A 17107-nucleotide genomic window follows, 5' to 3' on the forward strand; every position below is an offset into this window, starting at 1 on the left:
AACAAACAAACAAGGGTAACTGCTTTTCCACAACTGGCTGCAGACAATGAAAGACAGCAGGAGTTGAGATGGGGCTATAAACATTCAACTCCATATCCTTAACTGATTTTCCATGATTTTGTCTGGCAGGTGAGATATCCCCGATACATTTGATTGCCGTTGTTGATATTATTTGATATTGTTAACATAGACAATATCTGTTGCAACTTCAGGATGGTGATTATGATTACAACAGATTATGCAAAGAACTTCTTAATACTTATTTAATATATATACAACAAAACCAGAAGAAACAATTAAGGAGCTAACATTGGAATATAAATTGCTGTAAAAATGATAAACAATATACATGTCGATAAGAAATTTACACATCATATTTACAGCTTCTAAGGAACATTGAAATTACACAAAATCTATTTTTTTTAGGTAACCAGACACCTTTGATTTTCTGCACAGTTTCTGCCTAAGGCTTTACTTCTTGATAAGGTAACAGCTTTTAAAAATTTTGCAAACTCAATACCTCTGTAAAATAAACTTAAGATACCTTTTGCTGATCAGGTACATTAAGCAGGGATTTTTTCTTCAGCTTATCCAACCATTTTAACACACTATCAAGGTTGATAACTTTAATTCCCCACCGGTTACAAAACTCCAACATGTCAGTGGTTCCTTTCTTTAAAAAAAAAGAAAAAAGTTTTATCTAAATCAAGAACATCTACCAAAGGGTGTCAGTCTTGTCACACAAACTTGCACTTCCATAATTACAAAACCATAAATAAAAGAACTTGCATGTAAAACAAATAAATTCAGACACCCTTATACAAAATTGAGCAAATTATTTCAAAATGAATTTAAAAGAGACAAATCAGCAAATAACATGAAAACCACAGGTGATATAAAGTTGTGATGGAATGGCATATATCACACCTAGGTACTGTAATACTCATAAAACTGACTGCTTTTGAGAAGGGTGTGTAAAAGCACTTTCTAGTGTAAAATATTCATACACACAAAACAGAAACATGTATTAGATCAATGCTATCTCTTCTATTTAATGGCATCAGAAAATAAAAATTAGTGACAAAGCTGAACATGTGCTGTAAGCAACAGTACAGAACATAATCAAAAGGACCTCCATCTGGAAATGTATCTCAGGACGGGTATGTCGCTCATCAGCATCTATGTAATAAAATTCAGTGTCTGTGTGTCTGTTACATAACTCCTTCTAAACTGCTGGTTGCCTTGACATCTGAATAGTGCCAAACAAATTGTTTGGACTACAAGGTTTGCACACATAGATAAAACTTTTCACACAACCCCTTAGGAAATCCAGTATTCTACAAAAGCACTTAAATGGGGATTCATTGAAAGTGGATGCAAAATTTGTCATTTGTGATGATGAAAACCCAGTTGAAGTAAACTGTATCAGGATGGCTGGTATGGGCATTAACACTTTTACTAGTAAACCAGAGAACAACATTTCAACCTTCTTAGGTTATCTTCTGGTTAACAAAGAGAGAGTTTGCAAGTGACTGTTGCCAGACATATATGCTAGTGATAAGAGAGTAATTTGGTATGGAATTGTAGGGGGCATTGCAGTTAGATGTTAGGTTATTAATTAGTATAGGTATAAAGGTGTTCCTTTATATTGATTTATTTTGTATTTAAAGCGGCTGGTATGGGTAGAGAAAGCACTAGTAGAGGAACAAACTCGACTAGTGCTTTCTAACCCATACCAGCTGTTTTAAATATATAGTTTTCTCTGCAAGTGGGTTTTCTTGTCATCATGGTTTAATTTTAGTTTTAGTTGTTGTATAACTGTGGCTTCTTTGATTTTGCATTTGTTTATATTTGTTTCCTTACTTAGTATCTAGGTGTTTTCTATGGTTATGTTGCATATATTTGATCTGAAGTGTTGCCAAATGTGTATAGGTGTTTGTGTTGTTTGAATCTGGTTTCAATTTTTCTGCTAATTTCTCCAATACAGAAGCTGTGGCAGTTACTGCAATGCATTTTATAAATAATGTTGGTGTTGTGTTTGCCAGTGTAGTTTTTACATAGTATGGACTTTAGTTTTGTCCCTGGTTTTTGAATAAATTTGATGTTTACTGGAATGTTGTGTTTTGTTATACATTTTTTCCAAATATTGGTTATTTTTTTTCACTGATCTTTGGAGAATATGGTATGCAGCAATGTAAGGTTTTGTAGTTTGTTGTATCTTGGGATATGGTACCTATTCTTCAAATTCTACATAAACGTAGCTTCACTGTCTCTTATAATAACTATTTATTATTATGTAAGAGTTTAATAAAACCATTGTTCAAATTTTTATGTTAATATTTTAAAGTATAAAGGGAAAATCACAATTGTTAGCTGTAATTAAATTATGAAATCACTGTTCTCCATAGTAATGCAATATCTAACTATAAAATAACACAAACCTTTAAAGTGTTTGGTTCACACTAAAAGATACAAAATATTGTAGATCTAATAACTTGCATGATGGATGAGCCATGGAATATAATCTCTGAATCAGTATTGGAAATATGAAATCCTATTTATCTAGGATTCCTAAATGATGTATAAGATGCCATACAGGATCCTAGCTTTTTATTTGACATTAGAAGATTTCCATAATGACAAATTGGTATTACTGTTTAAGAAACAATTCTTGACTTGTGGTTATTGAGAGGGATTAGAAGAGATGATCATTGAGCAATCCAAATTTGGTCATTCATACTCATTAAACAATTTTTTTGGCAAATCGTACAATTATGTAACTAAACTAACACAACATTTTAAGTTTCACTGAACTGAATGTATAAATCACATACTGATATTGTGTTACAAATGCTGACTTACTATGGTTTTGCTGGCTCTATCAACAAGGGCTTTCCCTCGATACTGTAATAAGACAAGAAGTTGTTTATGTAAATTACAGACAAGAGAAGTATATAAAAAGTAACAGAAACAGTTGTGGAAACACAGAAGTAATACTGAAACAAATAGCAAAAGCAATCAGATGAGGGTTTATTAACAGTACAACACATTATCATAGAAAAGTGATCAGTTGTGTAATGCACTAATATCTTGTATATGAACCCTCTGTTTTTGGTTTGATTTACCCCTTCTCAGCACTGATTTTCAAGACATTTTATATCCACTGAAATAACGTGTGTTTAATTCTTCTTGAAATAACAATCACATTTGAGATACTTAACATCACTTTCAGGAAGTTTTGGTTTTCTACTTCATTCACTTGTTACTAATATTGTCAGTTTCATGAACCCTTTTCAGAGTCTTGTACACAACTCCTTTTCAACAAGGAGTCTTGCACGTAGCTCCTTTTAAATTTGGGTTTTGTACTCAGCTCCTTTTAAACAAGGAGTCTTGCATGTAGCTCCTTTTAAACCTAGTCTTGTACACAGCTCCTCTGAAAACTCAGTTTTGTACACAGCACAGCTGCTTTTAAACCTAGTCTTGTACACAGCTCCTCTGAAAACTCAGTTTTGTACACAGCACAGCTGCTTTTAAAACCCAGTCTTGTACACAGCATAGCTCTTTTTAAACCTAGTCTTGTACACAGCTCCTTTTAAAACTTAGTTTTGTACATAGCTCTTTTTAAATCTGGAGTCTTGTACACAGCTCTGTTTAAAACCCAGTCTTGTACACAGCATAGCTCTTTTTAAACCTAGTCTTGTACACAGCTCCTTTTAAAACTTAGTTTTGTACATAGCTCTTTTTAAATCTGGAGTCTTGTACACAGCTCTGTTTAAAACCTAGTCTTGTACACAGCATAGCTCTTTTTAAACCTAGTCTTGTACACAGCATAGCTCTTTTTAAACCTAGTCTTGTACACAGCTCCTTTTAAAACTTAGTTTTGTACATAGCTCTTTTTAAATCTGGAGTCTTGTACACAGCTCCTTTAAAACCCAGTCTTGTACACAGCATAGCTCCTTTAAAACCCAGTCATTTAATGAAACTCATTTTTATATGTTTGCATCTTTAAACACTGAATAATTATAGAATCATGAAATTTGTAACAACTTTTGATCATCATGACCTTGTGACGTTAGCGTGCTAATCTTGGTTATAAACTATTCTTATAATGATGCTCACTGGTTGTTTATAAAACACAGAATCTGACTGTCACCATTAGCTGTGTAGCTGGCCTGAAAATCCAGGCCATTTTGAACTGACAGTGTGTGTGTTTTCCTATACCAAAGCCACATCTGGCTATCTGCTGAGCCCACTGAGGGGAATCGAACCCCTGATTTTAGCATTGTAAATCCATAGACTTAGCACTGTACTACCGAGGGGTTGACAGAGAGAAAACAGCTTGTCACTGCCAACTCTTGGGCTGTGATCATCTGAAAAAACAGTGAAATTTGACAGTCACTCTTACAGTGTGCTCAAAGACCAAAAGTGCAGAGTGCAGTTTGAAACAAACCATAAATCTTTGGATTCACAGTCTGAACATGATAGCCTCTATGGACCCTGACCAATCAAAGAAAAAAAAAGCCATTAATTGTAATTAAGATAATCAATCCTATAACTTATTGCTAATACAAAATTTAATAAATATTAAAAAAGATAGAAGTAGAAACAGTTATCACTCCTCAATTTCCTTGGACTTTTTTATTTTTTATTTAAATCTTCTATAAAATTTTTCAAACTGTATGCTTTTCTTCTTATTGAAATATTTATAAAAGTATAAGCTTGGATAAGATTTGTCTTCCCAAAACCTAAGTGACATTCATTTTTAAGTGTAAGGTGAATGAAATGGATGACTAATTTTTACCACCCAGTACTGCTAGTTATTTTATGTTAGATACTGCAATTATTAAAACACTTACTAAAAGTTGTTGTGCCCCCTTGGTCTGTAGTCCTGAAAAGTCTGGCATTAGAGGAGATGAAACACTTCCAGGCAGTCTATAAGAGTAAAACAAATTATGCATGTTAGAACCAATTTATCAAAAAGTGAAATAAAACTAAGATAAGAAAAAGTAACAGTTTAACTTTATGTTTATTGCTATTGCAACTGCACTGTTTTTTGCAAGATGTGAGCACAAAATAAGTTAAAGTGGACCATTAATAGTTTAATCTACAACAACAAAACAGAAAATATTTTAAACCCAACCATGAGTTCAAAAATCAAAAGGAAATTTGATAATGTCCCAATGATAATAATATAAAAAAAAATAGATTTTGTAAGAGAAAAACATATTGTAACTGTTAATTACATTAAGGCCAAGATAAATGAATGTAATGTATTGTGCTCTCATTGAAAACTAGATATCTGTTACTTTGAGATGTCTCTACTTTCAGCTTCTGTTAAAACATTTTGTCGAAACACCCCTACATATCCTTTAAAAAATTCATGATGTTAGAAAACACATAGGTTCAAGAGTCTTGATAGAAATGAAATAAAACTCTATAACCTGAGATCCTTTGAAAAAGTAGGCCTTTTTTCTTCAGGGCAAACATTTGAAGAAGAAAGGTCCACCTTTTGTAAGTGATTGGGCTATAGGGTTTTTATATCTTTCAAATATGGTATTCAAAATCATAATCCTCAACTGACAATTAAAATCTTCTGTGACAACCACTTCAGCGATGTAACATCTTTGGTAATAATTTACTCAATTTTGTTACACAAACTCCATGCATAATAAAATGGATGGTCATAAAACACTACAATAATGTGGAAACTGTTTGCTAACTACACTCCAGTGAAGTTTCAAGTGAACAGTGTACAACTCCATGTGATATTTCTCTGGCTACTGCATCAACTCCTTTGTCTTTTGCAAGTTAAATCCCTCACTGTAAGGTTTTATTTACTGCAAAAAAAGGTGAAAGAGTGGGATGAAGTTTTCTTTCATTCTACACTAAAGACATTTCGTTGGTAAATAAGAATGCCAGAAGAAGAAAATGAAGTTTCCATGGGAACCAGCATGTTGACAAACCATTTGCTAAATATATCAGAATTGAGCCATATACTACTTTAGAAACAGGCAATATATAAACCAAAACATGGGTTGTAAAGGATTACACCTTAACTATAAGAGGTCTGTAGCTGGAGGGTTAATCTGTAGTGTTTTTTCTTCTGTGACAGTCTGACGGTTGTGGTGTTCGGTCCATGCTTTATCTCTCTTCTTAAGCTTTAAGTTAATGTACATCTTAGTTGCATAGTGTTATTTGTTTCATTATATTGTGTTTTGAATAATCTGAATATGAGCTCATTAGTTTATACACATACTAATGAAATAACTTTTATCACTAATTGGAAGTGAACTGTTTTGTGTTATTTTCAAGTTCAAAGTTTGAGGTCCTTAGTTTGTCCTAGGGCCTAAAACCAGTAATGCATACAAAAATGGATTATAAGCAGTTTAAAAAATCTGAAAGAAAATTAAATATTTATTTTGTAAAATATAACTAACAGCTAAATAAATCACGTAACCTGCCAGCGGACAGCTGCAGCAATTGAACATATTTAAAGCCATGCCAGTTAATATCTACCATTGACCAGCTGTAATAATTAAATACATTAAAAAACCATGCTATTTACTTTAACAATTACCAATGGCCAGCTGTAATGAACACATTTAAAATCATGCTATTTAATATTTATCAGAATACAACTGTAACAATTAAAGTTTATTACTACACTAACTGACATCTATCAATGGATAACTGTAAAAATTAAGTTTATTTCTACACTAACTGATATCTATCAATGGATAACTGTAAAAATTAAGTTTATTGCTACACTAATATCTCTCAGTGGACAGGCATAACACTACAACATATTTAAAACCACACTAATTATAATAATAACTTTATGAATGTCCAATATTTTAATAGCTTGCAGTTATAATTATTAATGGTTTATTTCATTGAAAAGGCTTTTAACGCTTGCATATTTTAGGAGGTTACGATACTGTTCTTAAAGAATTCAAATAGATACACTAATGTGAAGGTTGCTATCTTGCACTGTGATTGAAGTTAGCATCTGCCAGTGAACAGTAGGTAAAACTTGATAATAACCAGGTCTTCTAACATTATGTGAATGAAAACAGATGCCAGCATTTTATCATCATGAATAAATTAAGAAAGGTTACTACTCCCAGTACTGCAAACTGTTTGCATAAGATATTAATTACTCTCTAGCATGGCAGGCTGTTTACATAATAAGATATTAATTACTCTATTACGGCAGACTGTTTACATTATAAGATATTAATTACTCTCTATTACGGCAGACTGTTTACATTATAAGATATTAATTACTCTCTAGTACGGCAGACTGTTTATGTAATAAGAAATTAATTACTCTCCACTACAGCAAACTGTTTACATAATAAGATATTAATTACTCTCAATAAAGCACACTGTTTATGTAATAAGATATTAATTACTTTCCAGTACAGCCAAACCTTTACATAATACTAAGTTTATTAAAACATTTCAAATGAAATAAGACAGGAAATTCCAACTTTTACCAGCAACAAAGTCAAAATAAATAAACCAATAATTTCTTAATCAGCTGAAATTCTGCCAGTAGCCAGCAAATTTTGAAAGTGGAATTAAAATTCCCACTGCTTCTCTGTTTTTAAACTAAAATACACCCATCTGTCCCCCCCATCCAAAGGATGATCACATCAGAAATATTCCTTCATCAGTTAAAATGGTTACTAATAAATCATTTGTTTACCATTTCAGCAGTGTTTCTGTATCACATTGTAAGATTCCCAATGGAACCTATATCCTAGATTCTTCTTTCTTTTTTACTAGGCTTCCGCTAGCCATTAGCCATATCGCCATTGGCGAAAAGAAACGGCCTGTGGCTAAAAAATCTAGTGTTGGTTTCGCCACAGTGGCGAAAGATAATTTTTTGGTCTTGGATGGTCTTCCTTTATTTATTCTGCTCAAGTTTCAGTCTTAACAGCTTTCGTAGTTTTTATCGCCATCCACACCATTAATGATGACAAATGACCAGAGGCGCCCCCCAGCGAGTTGAAGAAACAAGAAACGTCTTTAAAAACTACCCCTTACTGTAATATATATTTTCTTTATATATGTATTTTTATGATTTCAGGGATATGACAACTAACAAATTAAATTTAAAAGAAACTTATTACTCAGCTGTACTAATGATTTCTTTTATTTTCATTTCTTATGCTACATGTCTGATTCTGCCCGTGGTACACAAACAGTAATCAGAGAAAACCTGACTTTCGTCAAACCAACACATGGTCTGTATCAAAGTGGAAATCCCAAGTTTCATTTGACATGTGTTTGAATTGAGATCATGACAACTCCTAGATCAGATAAAAAGACATATAAACAGTTAGATATATCAAGTTTTTTTCAAAAGAAGGTTGAAGCAACATCAACTGATGGTGGGAAATCCACTTCCAAAAGAAAAGACAGCTCTGAAGAAACTGAAGCTTGCAGCAGTGATTAGACTGTCGGTGTGAAAAAAAATATATACCAGTGATTTTCACAGAGTTGTTAAAGAAACTTGGTTTTCACAGTTTCCTTGGCAGGAACATGTTTTCCAACAAAATACATTTCATTGCAAATTATGCAGGGACAAGAAGACAAATATTTATGCTACTACTGGGAAAACTGCTACTAAGCCTAAAAAAGACAACTTGGTGAAACAGCATGGTCAGAAAATCATTGCAGTGCAGTAGCATCACAAGTTTTGAGGAAGGACATGTCAATTGCTGCTGTGAATGTGTATGTGGGGTGTAAAGGTGGCATTCAGGCACAGATGGCCCCATTACTTGTACAAGCAAAGGAAGCCATCCCAACTGTAAAGTTTCATTCCCTCCTTTCACTACAAGTATTCAGTGTAAGAATATTCTTCATTTTAGTGTTAATAAGATACTTTCTGTTTTCTACAGTATTTTCTTAAAACAAAAGGCAATTTGCCAATTTTCTAAAAGTGAAACATTTTGAAAATATCTATCAAAAATTAAGTTGCTAGCCAACTCTTCCAAATATCTTTGTTTATTACTTTAATTGGTGGTCTTATTTCAAAACACAAGTTCTTATATATTTTTTAACAGGGAGTGACCTCTCTAAAGAAACTACAGACTCAGTTACAAAATGGAATAGAGAGCTTCATATACACCCACAGCCAGTCTCTGGATGATATGTACAGTGCACTAAATCATGTAGTTCAGGATGAAATGCAGGCAGACTTTTGGGCATTGTCTTTCCCATATTTTGCTCTTGAAGCAGATGAAGCAACTGATACAGGAAACACCTCTATACTGATAATTTATATCAGGTAACTTTCATCATTAAGTGAGGTTACAAGTCGATTCCTTGCTGTGCTTGAGCTGACCAACACTATCTACAACACAATGCACTCAGTCATGGCAGATTGAGGATTGTTTGATGTTGACTTGGTTGGACTTGCAACTGATGGTGCAAATGTCATGGTGGGAATAAAAACAAGTGTTGCTACAAAATTTAAGGAGGAATTCTCCTGGATAATAACAAGTCATTGTTTGGCACACAGATTACAGTTTGCAGCTGAAAAGGCAGCAGTACATTTCAGTTTTGAACCAGTTACAAAAAGCCTGAAATATTCTCCCAAGTTGTGTCAGGTTCTGGAAGAGAGCAAAGCATTGCATGAAGAGAAAAGCAACAAAATCAAGCACGTGTTATTCACACGATGGCACTTTTTTAATGATTCTATCCAAGCACTAGTCAACTGTATTGCATCTGTGATAAGCTGCCTGCAGGTCATAGCAATGGAACGTGGTACTCCAGGCCGAGCCTTGCTACAGTCCAACAAATGTCATGTTACAGCTTTGTTATGATGACACATATTTTGGCTGATGCTGTTGGCATTCTTGGACTTTTGTCAAGATCTCTACAGAGAGCTGATTTATCTTGTAATCAGGCTAAAGCAATTATTGATGGATCAATTCTGTCAATTCAGTCACTGGTGCACATCCATGGTCCTTACACATAGACTGCACTGAAGGAATTCCCACAAGCTCCTGATGCCAGTGGTTACACTTCTTACAGATGCCATGACATCAAAGATATTGATAAACAAGAAGAAAAGCACAAATGAGCTGAGGAGTCATTTGTTGAAGAGGTGGTCACAAGACTACAAGTAGTATTCCCAGACACTAACATCATGTCATTTTTTCAATATTTAGCCCATGTCACAGCAGAGCAGTATCTGATGAGGATGATCTGAAGAAATTCATTCAGCACTTCTCTCCTTTCATCAATGAAGATGAGGCACTGACTGAATGGCTGCTACTAAGGAACATAATGGAACAGGATGTTCACAAAAACAGAAACATGAAGAGTTTCTACACGAATACATCCACCAGACCTGTCAAACTTTTCCAAATCTGTCTCAGCTTGCAGCAATTGGATTAATAATTCCAGTTACATCTGTTGACTGTGATCGAGGAATTAGCAGGTACAACAGCATCAAAACAGATGCCAGGAGCAGTCTATCTGTGGCCAAGACAGAAATGTTACTGAACTTATCCATAGAGTCCAAACCTTCAGATCATTTTAACTTCAACTCTGCATTCAGATACTGGGTCACTCACAAAGACAGATGTGGGTACCATTCCCTGCTGAAGAAATGTGCTTTGGAACCTCAGGTGTCAACTTCTACCACATCTTCTGTTGAGAATGATTTGGCTGAAGAGCTGCCATTGGATTTATCTACTTACTAGTCATGCTACTGAATTCTAGTTTGAAGTCATTTTTTTGTTTCTGTGTTATTTTGAGAAATGTATCTCTATTTTCCTCTTCAGTATATTTATTTTGTTATTTTTGGCAGGGAAGATTGCTGGGGAATAAAAAAATAGAGGCTTCTCATATGCAAAGTAAGTGCTCTTAAAAACTCATATAAAGGGCTGCTAATTCACTCACCACACCTAGTAAAGCACTTTATAACAACTCCAACTATCACAATTTTTGCCCTATTGCTATGGGAAATATATAATCATGCAGGAAAATGTGCAAAAATGGAGGTAGTGAAACAAACTGGTTTAAAACAGGTTACGTTAAGATACTCCTCCAATGTTTGAATGACAGAAGGATCTCCACAGGATTTTATAATGGAGATGAAAGACTTTTGAATTCAACTGCTCAGGGTGAACATTCAGTTATTAGTGAGAAAGGTAGGGATGCTACAAATGGCACATATAACAATCACACTTTGCCTTAATATCAGTGATGCAGTTGTGTGGCTGTTAAATATGTATACATGTAGGTTATTGATGTAATTTTGTGATGCAGTGAAAATACTAGTATTGTTGTCTGTTACATCGTGACATGTCGAACACTCACTTTGAAACTGGTGAAAGTTATCAATTTTTGCTACTATAAAACCACCGTGTGAGATTATTATTTAACAATTACAGATCCAAGTAGACTTCTTTCCATGTTACCATCAGGCTGGCTGCTCATTACCATTTGTATTCAAAGATGCAACAATGTTAGGCATACAAGACTATTCAGTTTTCTAGACATGGAATGTTGAAGACTGTGTTTTAAAAGAGTTAGTTGTGACAAATGTCATTACACAACTCCATACTAGTTGTACATTGTGCACAGTTAGAATGTTGTACTGGGCTTTGGTAATATTGTTGATTCCATGTTACTAAAATCTTCGATATTTTTCTTGTTACCTTCAGTGAGTCTTGTTCCACATCGTGTAGTTTTTAGCCTCAAACTTACAGTTTGAGATACAACTATGGTAATCCACAAACTAATGTAAGTGAATTTATCACAGATTGTACAGTAAGAAACAGAGTAGAGAAAAATAATTTGTTATATCAGTTGGATTTTAAAGTAATTGAATCAGCTAGTGTGGATGTTTGAGAAGAGAATTATTTAGTTTTAAATAAAACTGATAACCTATAGAGTAAAGAATTTATGTATGTATGTTTGACTTATTTTGAATACATTACTTAAAAACAAATGGATTGCATGCTGTTTTTTTTCTTTATTGTTCAATTTTATTTTGAACAAATCACAGATACCTACTGCAGAAAAATCCCAACCCTCCATAAACATCACACCATGAAAAACAATTAATGGTTCATGATCAGTTATCAACTGCCTTAAAAACAAGCTGATTGAAATTCTCTTAAAGCTGTGTTTGGTTTGATTGTAAACTGCATAGGTGTGAAGGCTGTACTAATAATAAATGACCAATAAATATGTCATCCATCAATATGCCAATCAATGTAACAGCTCTTTCATTACAAAGGAAGGTTGTGTGATTGAGGTCTCTGCAAAGTTAGGAGACAGTTTGACACCCAAGAACTCAGTTACTGTTCACATAGGCCAAGGCAATTTAGAAAGTATACTATGTAAATATACCTAACATCTACCTCAAAATGTAAACGTGTCTGATATTTATGTTTACTTCAAAGTCAGTAACAGTGTTAAAACACTAAAATGTCAATGGACAAATGTTCATATAATGTTTTGTTCAAATTTGGAAATGTGTGAATTACTTAAGGGTTATCAAGTTTCCTCATGACATAAACCAAAGAAAGTTGGAATGACTAAAATAAATATCCAAGTTTAAAATTAAGAAGCTCACATGCATTCTTTGACAAAGTTAATTTTCAGTTAAAAAGTTATAAGCTTATGGAATAGTTTACGTGATGATTAGAATGTGCATTTACATTAAATTATTTTAAATCTTTGCTGGATAAGTATACAAGGGTGTACAGCTTGATTTCAAAGTTTTGGCAAATATGGGTGAAACCAACCAGTTATGCATGGACTTTCTGTAATCTTTCTTTTTGATGATTTAGTATAAGGTGAAAATTTTAAGTAGTAAACAGGAATAATACTTTTGTTAACTTTGAAATCATTAACCATTCATTATACAGCTTTTCATAAGAAATACACATTAATATGTATAATTACAAGGTACTTACCCAGCAGAAGCTGTACCAAATGGACTTGATATTGAAGCCAGTGGAGATTGGCCTCCTTGATTACTGTTGTCTATAATTTTCCATTTTCTGTCAGTTACCACATAATTGATCTCTCTGATTAAGAACTCTTCCTCTATCTAAATAATGAAAACTTGGATCATTACATGCTTCATTCATCTCTGGATTATTTTAAAACATGTCTACATGAATGTAGATACAGTTCTAAACATTTTTTACTGTGTTATGGATATGCATTTCACTGCTGTGAAACAAGAATATTTTCATTTTAAGAGTTTCATACAAACAAAAAGTACATGGATTCATAAAACACTACTGGTACTTTATCTCAGAATACAATTAAATTTGACAGTTGCATGTGTGGAACACAGAACTAAAAGTAGCCCTTAGTGTAAAGTTTTTTACTAGATTTAAAAACTATTACAATCACAGTAGTAACAAGAAATTGGATTCAGTAAAGATTTGGTAGTTTCTTTTATCTATTAACATACTAAATAAGAGACAAAATTTATAGTTATTTCTGTGGCAATTTATTATTTTCTCAAAAATTTCTTAAAGCCACGTACATCTCTTCTGTCTTCTAAATATAAACATGTTCTGAAACAATACAAATTTAACTTACCCCTCCTAGATGTTGAAATAATTCACTCAATTGTTTTTTCTGTTGCATAGATCTCAAATCAAAATAAATAATCTTTCCTTTCAATGGTAAGTATTTCTTGTGGACTGTCTTCATTTTTTTAAAAATATCTATATTCAAATAAGAATATATGCTTAAAAACTACTATTAACAAAATGTAAAAAACTAAAAACAATATCAAAACAGGTGACAACTTAATTTCACTTACAGTATATTTAAATACACAACCAATACTGACTTTACATAATAAATATAAATCAAGAGTAGATATTAAGATAAAGTGTTGATCTTAGGTATAAAAACTATGTTGCAAGACTTCATCTAAGTTTTCAAGTGCGAGTGTAATTTTGTGAAAAATAACACTAGTTGGGTTTAGTTTGTTTCAAATTTCTCACTAAGCTACACAAAGGTTATTTGCACTATCTGTCCCTAATTTAGCAGTGTAAGATTGGAGGGAAGGCAGCTAGTCATCAACACCCACAACCAACTCTTGGGCTACTCTTTTACCAAGGAACAGTGGTATTGACCATAACATTATAACATACGACTGAAAGGTTGAGCATGTTTGGTGGGATGGAGATTGAAACATGTGATATGCAGATTGCAAGTTAGCACCATAACCACCTGGCAATGTCAGGCCTAATAACACGAGTTTGAAGAAAAACTGTATAAAACACAACACATTTTTAACCTTAAAAAATTCAAACTTTACACACACACACTTATACATAATATATATATATATATATATATTCACTGTTCTTTAAGTTTATTAAAAAAACTTTTGATAAATAAAATAAACAGTGTACATAATTATTTAGTAAAAACCATACTAACTTTTCAAAAGACAGTTCAGACTTTTCAGAAGAGATGGATTAGTACTGTCATTTTAGGGCTGAATGAAAATGTGAATGCCACAACAATTTCATGGTGTTTTAATTTAAAACCAAAAAAATTTAATTAAGAAGTTATAGAAATTTGAGTTTCTCAGAAATATACTCTCCAAAGAAAATTTTATTTATGTAAAATAAATTATATTACATTCTAGAAACTAGAGTATAAGCGAATTCTTAGGTTAGAATTGATGTGAAGTGTTGTTATGACTACAATAATCGATTGTTTAAAGTATTATTTGTGATCTATACTATTAGCATTATGCTGTATTAATACTAGAATTTGGATTAATTAGAGACAACTTTATGAAGTTGAAGAATGGAACTAATAAGAACTTGGATATTCAGATCTAAGCTTCTAATTTTTATGTATATACCTTTATATACATAGTAACTTCTATGTTAGTTATAAACTTTTGGAATGGCATGCATCACACTCGCATATTTTTTTAATAGTACGTATTCAACAGAACTATTTTAACTCGCAAGGTTTACATTTTTAATTTTAGAAAAACTTTATAACTTTAACTGTACAGTATTATAAAATTAAATAGCATTAGCTAGGTTAATTAGTTTTCATTTTAAATAGTTCATTTTAGAGTTATAAATACTTAAAATATTTTAAAACCTACAACTTAAAATTACTCGCAAGAGCAGTACAAATTTCCCGGCTGATATCAGCGTCATCTACCTTATCTCAATTTTAATGTTTTGATGTGTTGTGCGTATTTTTTGCATTAAAAATATTTCTCTGAAGTTAAGCTCTTTATAGATGACGAAATTACAAAGCAGTATAATTTTTCTAATAGCGTAATCGGCCTATGGAATTGTTTGCTGTCAGATTCAGTAAAAACTGCATTATAAAAGGATTTTAAGAGGTTTATTTGTTTATGTGGGAAATTCGCGCACAGCTATACAAGAGATAGTTGCGCTAGCCTTCTATAATTTTGAACTGATAAACTGAGTGCTCTATATATAAGTAACGATAAAACCCTATTATCGGTCAACAAGAACAGCTCAAGAATTAGCGGTATGTGATGTTGTTTGTTGCCTTCACTCTGGCCCGGCATCGTCAGGTAGTTAAGGCACACAACTCCTACTCTCAGAATCGTGGGCTCAAATCCCCCGTCACACCAAACGTGCTACTCCTTTCAGCTGTGGGGTCATTATAATGTACGGTCAATCCCATTAATCGTTGGGAAAATAGTCGTCCAAGAGTTAGCAGTGGGTGTATTAGATGCCTTCCTTCTAGTCTTACACTACTAAATAAGGGACAGCTAGCGCAGATACCCTTTGTGTAGCTTTGCGCAAAGTTCGAAAAAAAAAAAAAGCCTTTACTCTAGCCTATCACTTTAAAATCAGGGATAACTAGTTCAGATATCTCTCGTTTGGTTTTGCACAAAATTCAACAAATAAATAGAAAATAAATTGTTAATATCTTTTATGAGACATCAAGATATTCAAACTGTTTACTCAGTTCAACTTGAAAATGAAAAAGCTATCTCTTTAAAGGCTGACGAACGTTAATAGATAATATAAGTTAACAAATGGATTCTTGATGTTTATTTTTTTTTTATTTTATATTCAGCAAATCTTAGGTTACTTTGCTTATATCTCAATTTCCGTGACAAATGGAGGATGGTCAGAAATCCAAAAACAGTAAAACCTGTCTAAGCCAGAAACTGCATTGGGCTGAAACTTGTACAAGCCAGAAATATCAAAAATTTGCAGCATTATCTTAATATTTCTCTTACAAAAGACCATCTATACGGTGAAACCTGCGTAACGCAGACGGAAAACTGTCTTTTATCTACCTTATCTATCAACAAGAAGGATTAGAACTTGAGTAAGGGGAAAAATGTTTTTGATTAAATATTAATTTCTTATTTAATTAACAGTTTCTTTAAACATTAATAAATTCTCGAACATTTTGTTACAGTAAGTGTTGGTTAAATATATTCTGGTTTTTTTTTTTTCTGCCGACATTTTTCCGGAGGTCGCTATTCGAAAGAACGATTAACTGTACTTTTTGTCGCTATTTGTTATTTGTTATTTTGAATTAAGCACAAAGCTACTCAATGGGCTATCTGTGCTCTGTCCATCACAGGTATTGAAACCCGATTTGTAGCATTGTAAGTCCGCAGACATACCGCTGAGCCACTGGGGGGGCACTTTTTGTCGCACTTGCTGGTGAAAAATTAGAGAAACCATGGGTAACAGGTAAAAGTGAAAATTCGCGCTGTTTCAAAAATTTAAGGAAGAATGAGCTTCCTGTGGAATGGAAAGCGAATAATAAAACGTGGATGACAAGTGCTATATTCGAGGAGTTTTTGAACAAACTAAAGAAAGGAATGGGACGAGAAAATATGAATATTCTACTTTTCCTGGATAATGTAACTTGTTACCCAAAATTGACGTATTAGATGCAATTGCATGTTTAAGTCATTCAGTCAAATGTGTAAAAGATGAATGCGTGTTAAAGTGCTTTCGAAACTGTGGATTTGTTTTTGACAATGGCAGAGATTGTGGAGAAGTTGTTTGTTATGACGATTCTAGTAAAATCCAAACTCTGATTGAAAAGACTGATGCAGATGATTCTGTGAACGCGA

General features: G+C 33.0%; 1 protein-coding gene across 1 annotated transcript; it reads right to left on the reverse strand.

The window, feature by feature from the left end:
• Window positions 1-535: 535 nt before the first annotated feature.
• LOC143251616 (protein DBF4 homolog A-like) lies at window positions 536-15161 on the reverse strand. Its single transcript, XM_076502885.1, has 6 exons — window positions 15131-15161; window positions 13588-13715; window positions 12948-13084; window positions 4857-4932; window positions 2863-2904; window positions 536-673 (listed from the first exon to the last, which is right to left on the reverse strand). The coding sequence occupies exons 2-6, from the start codon at window positions 13699-13701 to the stop codon at window positions 536-538; spliced, it is 507 nt and encodes a 168-aa protein (XP_076359000.1). The 5' UTR covers window positions 13702-13715; window positions 15131-15161.
• Between the last annotated feature and the right edge of the window lie 1946 nt (window positions 15162-17107).

This window comes from Tachypleus tridentatus, chromosome 6, assembly GCF_004210375.1.
Source record: "Tachypleus tridentatus isolate NWPU-2018 chromosome 6, ASM421037v1, whole genome shotgun sequence".
In the NCBI taxonomy this organism is placed as follows: Eukaryota; Metazoa; Arthropoda; class Merostomata; order Xiphosura; family Limulidae; genus Tachypleus; species Tachypleus tridentatus.

Excerpts from the sequence above, each read along its gene's own strand:
- LOC143251616 (XM_076502885.1), bottom strand. The coding sequence starts at position 13,701 with ATGAAGACAGTCCACAAGAAATACTTACCATTGAAAGGAAAGATTATT. Across the intron at positions 4,933-12,947 it reads TTTGGTACAGCTTCTGCTGG|ACTGCCTGGAAGTGTTTCAT; the intron begins GTAAGTACCTTG and ends TTACTCTTATAG. Across the intron at positions 674-2,862 it reads ATAGAGCCAGCAAAACCATA|AAAGGAACCACTGACATGTT; the intron begins GTAAGTCAGCAT and ends TTTTTTTTAAAG.